We start from the raw sequence: 15,579 nt of genomic DNA, 5'->3' as shown, positions 1-15,579 counted from the left end.
AAGCTGCGCTCCTGAGTGAAGCAATGTATTACATCTTCATTAGTGAAAAAGACAACATGTTCATCAAGTTTAAAGATGCCAATAAACTAAGTTTAGGATGCTGAGAAGAAATGAAAATTTAAATAACAAATTTAATTTAAAATAAGAACAACAGGCACTAGTAAAAGGAATAAATGGGCCAATGAGGCAAAAGCTGGATATCTTTTTAAGGAAACAAAATACTATCCTTATTTTCAAGGAAGATGAGGTAGAAGGAGAAAGCTAGGACCAATGGTACAAACAGAAAAACATAAAAAGTAGAGATTATTCCAGATACAGAGGAAAAAAATTTTAAATTTAAAAAGGCCTATTACAGTGAGATAGACTAGAAACTTTAACATATTTAGGAATAAACAATAAAGTTATTAGACAACTCTATTAGATTAGAAGGAAGAGCTGAAACACATTCTACTGAATGGCAGCAAATGTTCTCTACCTCCAGAAATACCAAAAGATAACATACAGTTGGGTGTAATGAAAAACAAAGCCAGAAAAGAGGGGACTTACAAAATGGTGATTTTAAAAATATATTTTTATTCAAACTATAAATCTAACTGCTTACATTCTAGGATACTGAAATAATTAGTTCAAATCACGCTGAGGCCATTGACTGGTATATCTGAGAACTTTTGGAGAACTGGAGAGCAAAAAATGGAAACTGATACAAAGTCAACTTTTAGTGCCTAGTTAAGCAACAAAAGAAATAAAATCATGCCTAAATATAGTATATACCTGCTGCAGAGTAACTGAGATACCAAAAAATAAAGAATAAATATTTTTAAACTAATCATTTGACAGTGCAGCAGGTCTACAGGAAGAATGTTAGACATTACACAGCTTCTGGCACATTCAGATTTGGCCTTACTCAACTAAAATTCTAGGGGACGATAAGCCCCAATGCCCTAAGGTATCCATTGAGTGTAACGAATTAACTTTTCTCCTATATACCTAGAATGGTACTAGTTATATACCTTCCTTGAAAAAATTTTGAAAACAGTCCCTCAAATAATTTTCTTTGTAGTTCAAATAACGAACCTAGCTGAGAAAGGCTAGCAAAAGGTTAATATAGAAGAGAATTATAAAGTTTTATCAGGTGTCATCCAGGTATGTGTAGCTTCAATAATAACCAGAGAGAAGGTTTATCAGGTTTACAGATGTTATAAAGTTGGAGTCAGCATTTAGAAGGACATGATGCAAGAATTTGAAAATATTCCGGGAAATCAGAAAATTTTAAATGTTCAAAAAGCAAAATTAAATATTTAGGAAAACAAAAGATACAAAGTTTAGAAATTAATTATCATTTAGGAATATAACTAAAACATCTGAGAATTACAATGGATACACAGCAAAATGAATACCAAAATGGAAAAAGCCAACCTAATGCTCAGCATAAGACGTGAATAACCCTTGTTTCATGCTCAGTACTACGTGGGCTCTAATGAGGGATATATTTCTAGTTGGGAACTGTGAAGCCAAAATGGAGGGCAGAGAACTTGTGAAAGTTCATAAGGACAAACAGGCTAGGAAAGGCACATAAAAGGGCCAAAGCTTATTTACGGAGAAGACACGGGTGGCATCATAACAGTTTTCAAATATAAAGATTCTCCACATAAGGACTGCTAAGTAACTAGAAAATCTCCACTCTGGAAAGAAAAGAAGAAATAGGTGTAAACCACAGGAGGACAGATATAAGTTAGACAAGGAGAGGACCCTGTTGACAGTCAGGATTATGAATCATTTCTTAGGTATCATATGATAATAAGTATGGAATTACCATCCCTAGAGGTCTTTAAAAAATAAAATACCACAGGTTTTTAATTTAGACTTCCAGGCCATGTGATCTCCATTGTAACTATTCCTACTCTGCTTTTAAGTGCAAAAGCAGCCATAGACAAATGGGCATGGCTGTATGTCACTAAAACTATTTACAGAAACAGGTGGCCTAGGGACCAGAGCTTGCTGACCTCTACTGTAATAGGGTTTTGGCAGTGACACTTTGGGGGACTGATACTCAAATTATTTTGCATGCACATTAGACAACAGAGTTAACTCAATATCATATATTAACCAAAGTAACATAGTAACTCATGACAAAAAAAACCCAACCCTTTGATAAGAAAATTAGAAGGACATTTCAAACAAAAATCTCAATATAAAGAATTAACAAAGGCTCTATGTTTCTGGCATAATAAAACTTCCAAAAAATTTCAAGTGAAATTAATGTTAAACTTAGCTTCATAAGCTTAGTTATATTTCATACAATTCTAGATTTCAGACTGTTGTTAGACCAATCCATTGGGAAATTTAAGATCTCCCGGGCAAATCCCCTCCTCAAAGTTCCTGGTAAATTACAATAACAAGATATACCTTAAGAGGCCTGAAGGCAGAAGAATGAGGCAGGGTAGCAGCACAGCCCACTTGATTCACACCTGACAGCGACTAAATGGCAAAAGAGAAAGAGAAGAAACAGAAGGCAGCATTTATGTTAGCAAAACGTCAGACAGGCAGGCAGGCAGATCTTGTCAGTAAAATTAGCAAAGGAAAGGTCACTGACAAACTTTCAAATGGTTTACTAAGATATTGATAGGGCAGAAAGAGAATAGTTGGGGGGAAAAACCCTATAATTTATTAAACACAGTTTTCCACCTGTTTAATTCAAATTATTTCAATACCTCATACCACATTAATCAAGAAATGAAAGGCATGACTTATTAAACATGATTTTATATAGAAATAAAACTGAGTACATCAAATTTTTTTTAGCAAAATAGCCTTAGAAACAAATGAGTCCTGCTGTTCCTATGACAGGGGAAACAAATCCAGTCAAAGAGCTCATTTTAACTGATCAGAATTGGCATGAATAAGAGCAACATCTTTTCAATATTAATCCAAATTAGATTTATTATAATTCAGTTTAATGGCTCTGATGTGAGAAGCCAGGACATGAGGATTTTGCATCACACCTTAAGGATGAACCAGCATTTCATTTCTGCTTCTGTAAAAGTCCAAATGACCTCTGAGAAGTTAAGTACAATTTTCCTTTTCTTTGAATCCTTTATCCTTTCACCAGCCTACATAAAACTAGTTAGATATATTAGAGATACAATTAGAGACAGTAAGTGTTAGAATCCATTGTACAGAATTTTTATTACAGATAAAAGCTGCTCAAAACATGACAATTTTTTCATTTGGTGGGGAGTGGAAATCAGAGAAGACAGAACTTTCACAAAGGGCGTTGAGTAAGATTGTATCTATTAAAAATGCCAAAGGCTTAAAGATATTAAAGTCTTTATAAGTTAAATAATTTTTAAAAATTTAAACTACAATCACAAATATCTGAATCATGGGATAAATGAACAAGAACACATGTGGTGTTTAGGAAAAGGTGAGTAGGATGGTCAATATGATAAATATAACTATATTTTTAATGAGTTGATAGATAGCAATGTCTTTTTCGTGTGTGCAAAACAAAGCATGTAACACACACTGCAACATTATCTTAAGGCAGAAGAAAGTGAGGAAAGAAATGTACCAAAGAACAAGGCTGTGACAGCAGTCTTACATTGTATATGCCTTCACCTGTTTAGATTTCCTGGGCCTCCTTACGATCAAATGGACTTGAATTACTGTCAATCTCAAATATAAAAAGGCTAGGGCTTCCCTGGTGGCGCAGTGGTTGAGAGTCCACCTGCCGATGCAGGGGACACGGGTTCGTGCCCGAGTCTGGGAGGATACCACATGCCGCCAAGTGGCTGGGCCTGTGAGCCATGGCCGCTGAGCCTGCGCGCCCGGAACCTGTGCTCCGCAACGGGAGAGGCCACAACAGTGAGAGGCCCGCGTACCACAAAAAAAAAAAAAAAAAAAAGGCTAAAAGCCACTATGCTGGCAAAGAAGGAAAAAAGGATGGAAGGAAGAGGAAGTGAAATGAGCCTAGATCCTTTCTAGTGTCTAGAGATGGGATGTAGATACATGTGGGACATATATGAAAGCAACAGAAGCCTGAAGGGCAATCCTAAGAGAATGTTAGTGTAACTGATATTAAACATTACCAACAGTTATTTCAAATCCCATATTTCAAGGTCTTTAAATCAAATCCAACATTTACTTGCTATATCATCAGAACTTATCTTGAAACAATTTTTTTTGAGATTTTTTTTTCTGATTGTGATTTTATTTTTTATTTTTTTATTTTGGCCACACCATACAGCTTGTGGGATCTCAGCTCCCCAACCAGGGATTGAACTGGGGCCACTGCAGTGAAAACGCCGAATCCTAACCACTAGACCACCAGGGAACTCCCCTAATGAGCAATTATTAGATGTACAGAATACATCAGGAATTATTCACTCAGGAATTATTTATTAAGCAACTAATATATCCCAGGAATTATGGTAGGGATTGAGTATACATAGGTAAGTGCAACAGAGAATATTCCTGTGCCCATGAAGCTTACAGTCTAGTAGTCTATTGGGGGTGGGGGAGAGGGGGAGATACAAAACAATAAACACCCACCTAAAAGTGTTATGAAGAAAAAAAAAACAGTGGAGACAAATTTGATTTGGGGGTAGGGGTGTTGCAGAAAAGCCATTTTAAGGGTGTGATATTTAAGTTGATACCAGATAGATCAGTAGGAATTAACCAAGGGGTATATGCAGGGAATGAGAGGCATTCCATGCAGAGGGAGGAGCATTTGCAAAGATCCTGAGGTGGGAAAGGGCTTGCCATATTTTCAGAGCTGAAAAAATGCTGATATAGCATGACCCCAGAGATGAGAGATACATAGTACCCAGAGTACACAGGAGCTTATGGGCCATGTTAAGAAGTTTGGAACCTACTCTAAAGGGTTTGTAGGCTGTGTTAAGAAGTATATGGATTTTGGAACTTCCCTGGTGGTCCAGTGGTAAAGAATCTGCCTTCCAGTGCAGGGGACACTAGTTCAATCCCTGGTCGGGGAACTAAGATCCCACATGCCACAGGGCAACTAAATCTGCACGCCACAGCTACTGAGCTCACGCACCTCAACAAGAGAGCCTGTGTGCTGCAAACCACAGAGTCCACAGGCTCTGGAACCTGCGCACCACAACTACAGAGCCCATGTGCTCTGGAGTCTGCGCGCCACAACTAGAGAAAACGCTCACGCCACAACTAGAGAGAAGCTCACATGCTGCAACTAAGACCTGACGCAGCCAAAAAAATAAATAAAATAAATAATACATCTAAAAAAAAAGTATATGGACTTTATTCTACTATATGAAGCCACTGAAAAGTAGTTTTGAGAAGATCAGAGGTATGATTTAAAAAATGACTATTTTTGTAATACATGTTGGACACTATTTGGCATGCAAAAATATGTGAGACATGGTTCTTGTTTTTAAAGGCCATCTAATTTAGGCCAGACATGAATACTGTTAAGTAAAATATAAGTGTATGTATTTTGAAAATGGCTGAAATTACAAATTTCACGCTAAGGGGATTTTATTGTTTTTCCAAATTCCACTTTTTCCTTGACAAAAACGCCTGGGCATTCAGCACTTACTATATGTGTTATTAAATCTCATCTTCAGTTTCCTAAAGTGTTTCAAAGTGTTTTCAATTACAGTACAGGAGGCAATATAGCACAGTGTTCATGCACGTTCTCAAGTCACTTGGATCTAGATTTGAACCCAGCCTTGTACTTACTAGCTGTGACCTTGGAGAAGTCACATTCTGGACAAAACATTTGGTGCCTCAGTAATCATTTGTAAAATGGTGATAAGTTTAACCTTAACTCTTAAGGCTGCTGTGAGGAGTGAATGAGATAATTCTGGTAAAGTGTCTGGATCACCATAGGCTCTCAATATTTTTCTACATTAAATTGTTATTTGCTTCTCATGCCAATTAACTTTGACTAAAACTCCAGAGGCTTATTTCTTTATAAGACTGCCAGTTAAAATGTGCTATAGCCATCTTAAAGGAAATGATGATTACAGAACACAGAAATTCTGACAATGAAAGTTTATGTAATAGAAATCTCATGCTCAAGTATGCAGTTCATGCAGTAGTATGCACAATGGCGGCAGTTACTAGCTCCTAAGACAGGAATTGCTACAGACAATAGGCTTTTGAATTGCTAGTCTTCAATACTATGGTGAAAAAAGTAACATAAAACATGATGGGAAAAGCAATTATGTACATGGTTAGAATTCTCCTGCAAAGCTGACAAAGTAAGACTCTCAATAAAGCTCTGAAGTTATACTCATTTTCAGCTGATGAAACAGGCAATAAAAGTAAACCAGTGTGTTTTAATGTATCTTCTAAATTTGCATGTGTCCAATAAAATCAAATACAAAATTAAAAAAAAAAGTAAACCAATATTAAAAATGATCAGTAGTGGGGCTTCCTTGGTGGTGCAGTGGTTGAGAGTCTGCCTGCCGATGCAGGGGACACGGGTTCGTGCCCTGGTCCGGGAAGATCCCACATGCCGCAGAGTGGCTGGGCCTGTGAGCCATGGCCGCTGAGCCTGCGCGTCCGGAGCCTCTGCTCCGCAGCGGGAGAGGCCACAACAGTGAGAGGCCCGCACAAAAAAAAAAAAAAAAAAAAGATCAGTAGACAGCATTCCAAGTTAATGTTTCCCTGAGTTTAAGATATAAAATGGGTATGGAGGGATAATCTTGAGATCTCAAAGTTTGGGATTTTCAGTAGGTTAAAACAGATAATAAAATAGGATGCCAAATATACATTTGTATAATTAGCATCATGAAGTAAGGGAACCATTCATCATACAGGTGACTTATAAGACAAAACAGTGATTAATAAAGTTCACCTGGAATTAGAAACATTTCAAAAACGAATATATTATTCCCTCTCCTCCAAACACATACAAAGCCAATATGGTTCTCAATGCAAATGTTTTACTTTTGGAAACACTAACAAAGATATTTGAATCACATCTGCAGAACACTTGGAACACTGGGTAAATCATTAAAAGTAATGTAGGGAGACAGTTCTAGCTATCTGTAAAGCATTTAGTAATGATGCTCATCATGTTTTATGGTATTTAGATCAATTCAGAATGAAAAGTACAGTAGCTATTCCCCAAATCTCTAGACAAAGCAATGTAAAATTCCATTTTGTGCAAGGTTCTTACCACTAACAAGGCACTATCATCAGTGTGCTGAGACCTTCTGGATGGGAAGGGACACTGGAGAGGTGGAGAAAAATGAAGCAATGTCAAAAACAAGCTATGCACACACATGACGAGTTTCACAAATACACAAGCAAAGAGACATATTAACACATACTTGTGAAGATGCTGACATACAGGACCACATTCACAATCATTCAGAGTTCATGCATTAAAATAGCTAATAAGTTGTTTCTGAGTAACGATTTTCTCCCAAAGAACTTAAACAACTGCAAATATGATCTTATTGCATAAAAACTTTCTAAAGCAAGGAGGGGAATAGGAATTATTCTCTGTTCTGAGAAGAGAAAGCTGAAGATGTAGCAGTAACATAAAGAATTTGTGGTCATTTAGTGAGCCAGTGACAAATTTAAAACAATAAACCCAAGAGTCATGATTTCTAGTCTAGGCATCTCTTCATTACCTTTCTCAGACAAAACAAGGGTACAACTGGAAATTTTAAAACTATACATGTTATTTTCCTGAGGAGCTTTAGTTTTCAGATAATGAATTACTCCAGAATGACCAGTAAGGAAATGTTGGGTAAAAAAGAAAGAGTGTATTAACTTATCAAACTTTGACTGCCAAAGGTTTGTACAGAGTTATTACCATGTGAAGAAAAGACAACTGGAAAGTGCTTGAGTGAATCTTTCAGGTACTATACCAATGCATAAGCTCTCAAATAAATAACCAAAAATAGTTATTATATGTCCAATAAGATTAAAAAAAACTTTATAATGGATAATTTAAAACATTTCAAACAATACATCTTACCATTCCAGAAACACTTGTGCTTTGAAAACATTGTGCTGAAGATTGATGCTTGTAAAGCCCCATGTATTAGGTTTTCAAATAACTTATTTTACAAAAATCAAAGTCAACACTCACATGAAATAATGCCTTTATGCATTTTTTAAGGAAGTAATGATCATAAATTGAAAAAATAAGAAGGCAAAGATAAGGGAAAATAGCTAATGAAAAAGCCAAGTACAATAAAATATTCATTTAGTAATAAGCTTCATTTTAACAGGTCAAAATAGGTACACAGATTTTTAAAAAAATAATGAATCATAAATTTTATTTCAAAATGTAAATGTCACTGAACGTGCACACATGTTAAAACAATAAAATTTACAATCTAGTTTATTTTTTTCTTTTTGCATAGGACATCATTATAATACAGAATCTAGGTGCATAGATTTTTAAAAGGTTAATAATTAATCTTACATGTTACATGTTACTTTGAAATGAAAATGTACTATTTAATATTATAAAACTAATGTGTACAAAGTATAATCAATAATATACACACTTAGGAAATGAGCACTGAAGCTGAAATACTATGTAGAGTTTTTTGTTTAATACCGACACCATTCACGTGTGCCAGATACAGCTCTCAGGACCATCTCTCATTACACAGTAGCTCTGAAAATGGATGAGGGAGATGATAACTCTGCTGGGGATGGGAGGAGGGAAATAATCTCCAGACGGATGTGTATAGATTTAAAAAACCCCAATCTATAGATTCTGATAAACTTCCTGGCCTGTGTCTTTTTCTCCCTAGTAAGAATTTTGTGAGGGGAAAAAAGAAAATGGCAACATTTTGATCACTGAAAACATATGATAATCACATGCAAAACATTTCATTTTCATTGCAATAATAAGAAGTTCCAAAGAAAGGTGATTATATAAACTTACCTCACCGTCTAAGGGGGAGTGTTGTTTTTGTGGACTTTGTGACGCTTTTTGCTATATAACCCCACACCCCCCAAAAAAGGGAAGCTGGTCAGAATCTAGAACACTGGGAATGAAAAATGCTATTTACTAAAATGATCACTCACATTAATCTCTGTATCTCTCGTGTATGGTGTTTTTCTAGATCTACTGGTTAGAAGACGCTGCCCTTTCCCTTAAATAGCTTACAATTTAAATGAGGAAAAGCAAAAATAAGCTGACAAACAGTATTTTCCTGTGTCTATAAGCATCTATAGAAACAGAAATTTTAAAAAACTATGTTTTTTATATGTACATGGATATAAACACATTCATAGAGAGGTAATCTCTCACTAAATTCTCTCAATGAAATCATCCTCTTTCTTTAATGGCTTCAAATACCACTCTAATGCTAACAGCTTTAGCTCTCTCCTATCAGCCAAATTCCAGGCTCGCATTTTCAAATGCCTGTGGACCCTCTCTACTTAGAAACCCCACTGTCATCTCCTGTTCAACGTAACCAAAAAAACCCCTCAATTTCCCATACTAACTGGGTATTTCCCCCCAATTTGCTAATTTCTGTTATTATGTCAATTAATAATATCACAGTATCTGTATAGTGAGTGTTTTACAATGTGTTCTTATACACAGTATCTCAAGTGATTCTTCTTACTCTGTGAGATAAACAAACATCATAATCATATTCTTTTAAAGATGAGAAACTTGAGGATAGAGAGGTTATATATGTGCAAGGTTACAAAGTTAGTAAGTAGCATAATTGAGATCTGCACCTATGCCTTCTGAACCCAAATCCAACATTCTTTCCACAAAGCTAACTCCCATTAAAACCATTCTTTTAGCCTCAAACCCTTGCTTTGGAACCTTTTTTTTTTCACTCATTTTCAGTGATTTATTTAACATTCACTACACATCTATGTAAGACATAATGATGCTTCTCTTGAAATCTCTCTTATAGTTAATTTATAAAACCCTTTGTGGTAGTAGGGGGTGCAGCATACACCATACTAGTAAATAGGTGAAGCCATAATAATTCTGAAATAATTAATACTTAATAGTTAAACATTAAACATATGAAGAAAATAAAGGCACAGAATGGCTCAGTAACTTTCCAAAAGTCAAGCACATACCAAGTAGCAAAGCTGGATTCAAATTCAGATATTTCCGATTCTAAGCCCTTACCACAGGACGACACTGCCTTTCCTTAGGAAAATTAGAAATCATCTAGTCTTATGCCTTCATTTTGTACCCTAATCTAATTATTGCAATTACTCTCTATTTCATTTTCCTTCTTTCCTCATCTCTTTCTAACATATTCTAACATGAGTAGATTAGTTTGTCAGAAGTACCTTCCCTGTCTTTTCTCCTGCTTAAGAACTAAAATTGTTCTTTTCTGCCTAATTGTTCAAGATCAAACTCTAATTTGACATTTAATCAAGGCTATCTACAATGTAATTATCTCTTACTAGTTATATGACTTCTACAGAAGGCAAGCTAAATGAGTTAATTTATGTAAAATGTATAGAACAACACTTAGGACATAGTATGTGTTAGCCATTATCGTTTACTGAGAGTCAGTATAGCATTCTGGTCATAGACCAGGGTTTGGAGCCAGCCTGTCCTTTTTTTTTTTTTCTTTCCAGTTTTATTGAAATGTAATTGACATACAGCACTGTATAAGTTTAAGGTGTAATAGCATAATGATCTGACTTACATACATGATGAAATGATTACCACAATAAGTTTAGTGAACATCCACCATCTCATAAAGATAACAAAAGAAAAAGAAAAAAATGATGAAATGATGAGAACTCTTAGGATTTTCTCTCTTAACAACTTTCACATTTAACATATATTTTGTACATTGCATCCCTAACTCTTATTTATCTTATAACTGGAAGTTTGTACCTTTTGGCCACCTTCAGCCAATTCTCCTTCCCCCATGCCCTGTCTCTGGTAACCACAATTCTGACCTCTTTTTCTATTAGCTTGTCTGTTTGTTTGTTTTTGAAGTATAACTGACCTACAACACTATGTTAGTTCCTGGTGCAAAAGACAGTGATTTGATATTTCTATATATTACAAGGTGATCACCATGATAAGTCTAGTTACCATCTAGACTTTTTTTTTTTAAAGAAACTGTTTATTTTCCATCAGCTTTATTTCCATTTTCTGTTCAGCCTGTCTTGATTAGAATCTTTGCTCTGCCACTTACTAGCTGAGTATTTAACCTTAGGAAAATTGTTATCCTCCCTGAGCATCAGAGATCATCATCACAGGCTTGATACATTTGAAAAAATATAAGAGAATTTATTATGTGTATGGTACTTAAAGAAGATATACTTTGGCTAGAGTTATGAAACAAGAGAGAAAGCAGCTAGAAGATGAGTGATTCATTTGTTCAATCATTCATTTAAAAAATATTTATTGAGCTTTACTAGGGGCTAAGACCTGCTTAAATCTAGCGATATAGCAGTGAATAAACATGACAGACATGGTCCCTGTCTTCATGGAGTTTACGGATAAATGGGAGAGACAGATATGTCGTGTGTGTGTGTGTGTGTGTGTGCGCGTGCGGGCGCGTGCGTGTGTGTGTATGTTTTTGGCCACACCACGTGGCTTGTGGGATTTTAGTTCCCCGACCAGGGATCAAACCCAGGCCCTTCACAGTGAGAACATGGAGTCCTAACCATTGGACCACCAGATAATTCCTGGGAGAGACAGATATTAAACAAGCAAAAATATAAATAATTATTTAACTATAAAGAAAAAATTCCCAAGGTGATTTCAGAACAAAAAGACAAGTAACACAGGCAAAAAATTGAACCAGGTTTAGAGGCAACTACAGAGGCTGATTAAAAAAAGAAGTGTTAACAGGGGTTGTTAATTGAGTAGATGTGGAGAAAACAGAAAGTAAAGAATCAAAGATGACTGAAGTATTAAACCTGTGAGCCTTGCAAATTTTTGGTATTCCCTAGAGGTAAGGAAGTCAGTGATAGGTTCAGATAACAATAGTTTATATTTGCATGGCACTTTACAGTTTACATAAAGCATTTTCACTTTCCTGATACACTAGAGATTTAGGAAATGGCAGCTGGATAGTAAAGTGATATGTCTAACGACAGATAGGTAGTTAAGAGTAGAGACTATCACTGTCCTAAAAGCAAGATCAATCACTTCTGATTGTCCTCAAGCCTATCTACATATGAGGACAATTAATCTAATCACAAGCAGGAGACAGTTATACTATTTACTCGAGAATTCATATAATTAAGATATCAACTCTTTTTTTTTTATTAAGACAATAAAATCTGACATCCTCAGGAAAGCAAATAAGCACTTACTTCTAAGAAACGTTAGGAATATCATTCAATGAATCCAAAGGGCTCACCTTGACAAAGTCCAGGACAGCATCTCTTTGAATCTGCTTGGTCCTTATTTTCTCTTCCTCATACTGTAGGGCAGCAAGTTGTGCCTCTCTCCGAGTACGTTCTATTAATTGTTCTCTTCTCCGATGAAGTTCCAAGTCTGCATGTGAAAACTAGAACAAAAGTATCATTTTGCATATGCAAGTAGCGATAAAGATCAACTTACCAATATTCTTTATCAATTTGGGAAACTACTGCTGACCCAAGCAACTTTTACTTTGCAGTCACCAAGCATTTCTTCAGATGTGTTTATTGCTAATCTTTTCCATTCTTTGCACTGTGTTCTTACATGTATTATAAAGACTTATGTTCTGTCTGGTGTCTAAAAACACTGTTACCAGCATAAGGTGCACATATTATATTAATTGTAGATTGAAGAGACAGGTAATGAAATTTACAGATATTTGGCAATTAACTGTAATTTAAGTATTATAAAAGAAGAAAACCATCTTAATTTAAAAAACCCCACAAACTAAAACTGAAAAAAATGTTTTTACCTGATTATGACTTGGTGATAGTGATAAGAGGGAAGATGGCTCAGCTGGAACCCTGACCCAAAAAAGAAAAAAAGGAAAGAAAAAACTCTTTGATAAGACAGACAGATAGATAAAAGACAAGTGGAATTTTATTGTTAATGCAGCTTTCTATTAATCAGCAGGCAAACTGTCTGGTCAGCACTGAAAGACCAATTGCATTTTGTAAACTTGAGCCCAAGTCACTAAATTAAGCTACAGGAACACCTGATGTCTCCAACTCACATTTCACGTGATGATATCACTGATGAAGCTACAGATAGCTAACAACTGTCTATGTCAGCCAGTGCTGACAATACGGTTATTTGAGATCACTTCTCAAACAATATCGTTTCTTTACAGCACACTAAGTACTACAATCTTCTTTACTATCATGACTGAAACAAGATACGTGTAAATGGAGATGGTTTATACACAAAGCCATTTTATCAGCAGAAATCTGGAATACTACAGAACCTGTAACTGCACGTTTAAAGCACTCCTACTCCCATTTTAATTGAAGGAGCAATTTTAACAACAAAAGTAAAGATTTTGTTGATTTTTATCTTTTAGAAAAACATGAAACCTGATTTGATGCTTAAAAAAAACAGTAAAACTTGCTTCTCAGTTTTATCAGTGCTAACTCTTATACTTTGATATATATTCCCTGTTGTAATTCCTGAATTTTAAAAATATAATATGTAAGAAACCAAAAACTTAAGCTATTCTACTATACTCTTTCATGCCACGATTTTTTCTTATATTCGTTCCAAATCTTTGAAGTTTTCACAAAATTCTTTTTTTAAAAAAATTTCTAGCCATTAAAAAACTTTTGACAGAATAAATTATGTTTATAATTTTTAAAAGGAACAGAATAAATAACTACCAAATAAATTACTTAATAATAACTTCCTATACAAGGTTTAAAATAACGTTAAAGCTAGGGAAAAGCTTCTTTAACTTTCTACTAATCCTTGTCAACCTTTATCCTAGCACTCCTAATCAGTGCGTCCTCAGTCACAAGTCTGACAAGATAAGAGGAGGAGAGTGGGTTGGTAGGGTAAGACTTTTAACTGGGATATAACCAGTAATGTGAGATGAGTGACTCCAGTACTATATACTAGTCTGGGAGAAGAATAACTGGCATTAACTGCAAATTTGTCCCAAACTACTAATTTCACTGTTAACATTTCCTATAGCTTTTATTGGCCATCTGTAGATAAACTACACCAAAAAACCCAGAAAGGACCATGTAAACCCATCTCAAATGGGTTTATGTGCCCTGATTTGAACACTATGTTTTAATAATGTTTTTCAAGCAAAACCTTTTAATATACACCTTCTTTCTACTCCCATTTCTTTACTCTCTTTTTATACCAAAGCCTCTTTAAAAAGCTGGTTAAATCCATTGTTTCTACTTCATTTCATCCCATTTTATTTTGAACCCACACCAATCTGGATCTGTCCTCACAACTTCACTGAAAACTGCTCTCTTCAAGTCTGAGGCTTTACATGTCCAAATCCAATAGTTAATTTCTTAGCCCTCACCTTACTGAACCTACCAGCAGTATGTGTGACACTAACTGCATCAGTCAATAACTGCATGGAACTGAATTCTGCCAGCAACCTATATAAGCCGGGAAGTGGATTCTCCTCCAGGGTTCTCCAGATAAGAATCCAGGCCATCCAAAACCTTGACTTTGGCCTTGTGAAGCCGTAAGCAGAGAAACAAGAGAAGCCTGCCCAGACTTCTATCTCTCACAACTGTAATATAATAAATAGGTATGTTTTAAGCTACTAAATTTGTGGTAATTTGTTATACCAGCACTAGAAAACTAATATATAAGGCAACTGAGCAAAAAGCTGGCTTCCAGTCAGTAAATTTAAGAAAACAGAAATCGTATCAAGTATCTCATCTGACCACAACGCTATGAGACTAGACATCAATTACAGGAAAAAACTGTAAAAAATACAAACATGTGGAGGCTAAACAATATGCTACTAAATAACCAAGAGATCGCTGAAGAAATCAAAGAGGAAATGAAAAAATACCTAGAAACAAATGACAATGAAAGCACGACGACCCAAAACCTATGGGGTGCAGCAAAAGCAGTTCTAAGAGGGAAGTTTATAGCAATACAATCCTACCTCAAGAAACAAGAAAAATCTCAAATAAACAAACTAACCTTACACCTAAAGCAATTAGAGAAAGAAGAACGAAAAAAACCCGAAGTTAGCAGAAGGAAAGAAATCATAAAGATCAGATCAGAAATAAATGAAAAAGAAATGAAGGAAACAATAGCAAAGATCAATAAAACTAAAAGCTGTTCTTTGAGAAGATAAACAAAACTGATAAACCATTAGACAGACTCATCAAGAAAACAAGGAAGACTCAATCAACAGAATCAGAAATGAAAAAGAAGTAACGACACTGCAGAAATACAAAGGATCATGAGAGATGACTACAAACAACTATATGCCAATAAAAATAGGACAACCTGGAAGAAATGGACAAATTCTTAGAAAAGTACAACCTTCCAAGACTGAACAGGAAGAAACAGAAAATATGAAAAGACCAATCACAAACACTAAAATTGAAACTGTGATTAAAAATCTTCCAACAAACAAAAGCTCAGGATGAGATGGCTTCACAGGTGAATTCTATCAAACATTTAGAGAAGAGTTAACACCTATCCTTCTCAAACTC

The 15,579-nt window shown here is 35.3% G+C and overlaps 1 protein-coding gene across 9 annotated transcripts in view; it reads right to left on the bottom strand.

Moving 5' to 3' along the window:
* LRCH3 (leucine rich repeats and calponin homology domain containing 3) overlaps positions 1-15,579 on the bottom strand; it is a 116,029-nt gene that overhangs the window by 20,530 nt on the left and 79,920 nt on the right. For 4 of the 9 annotated variants that reach the window (XM_060150422.1, XM_060150426.1, XM_060150427.1 and 1 more), the window contains exons 11-14: positions 12,858-12,909; positions 12,324-12,473; positions 7,166-7,219; positions 2,407-2,478 (exon numbers count right to left, since the gene is read on the bottom strand). In XM_060150422.1, the coding sequence (XP_060006405.1) occupies positions 2,407-2,478; positions 7,166-7,219; positions 12,324-12,473; positions 12,858-12,909 (328 nt within the window). The remainder of the gene's footprint in view (positions 1-2,406; positions 2,479-7,165; positions 7,220-12,323; positions 12,474-12,857; positions 12,910-15,579) is intronic. The other 5 variants (XM_060150424.1, XM_060150429.1, XM_060150428.1 and 2 more) reach the window with 3 other exon arrangements.

Source organism: Lagenorhynchus albirostris, chromosome 5 (genome assembly GCF_949774975.1).
Source record: "Lagenorhynchus albirostris chromosome 5, mLagAlb1.1, whole genome shotgun sequence".
Classification (NCBI taxonomy): Eukaryota; Metazoa; Chordata; class Mammalia; order Artiodactyla; family Delphinidae; genus Lagenorhynchus; species Lagenorhynchus albirostris.
This window is presented reverse-complemented; position numbering and strand designations above follow the sequence as displayed.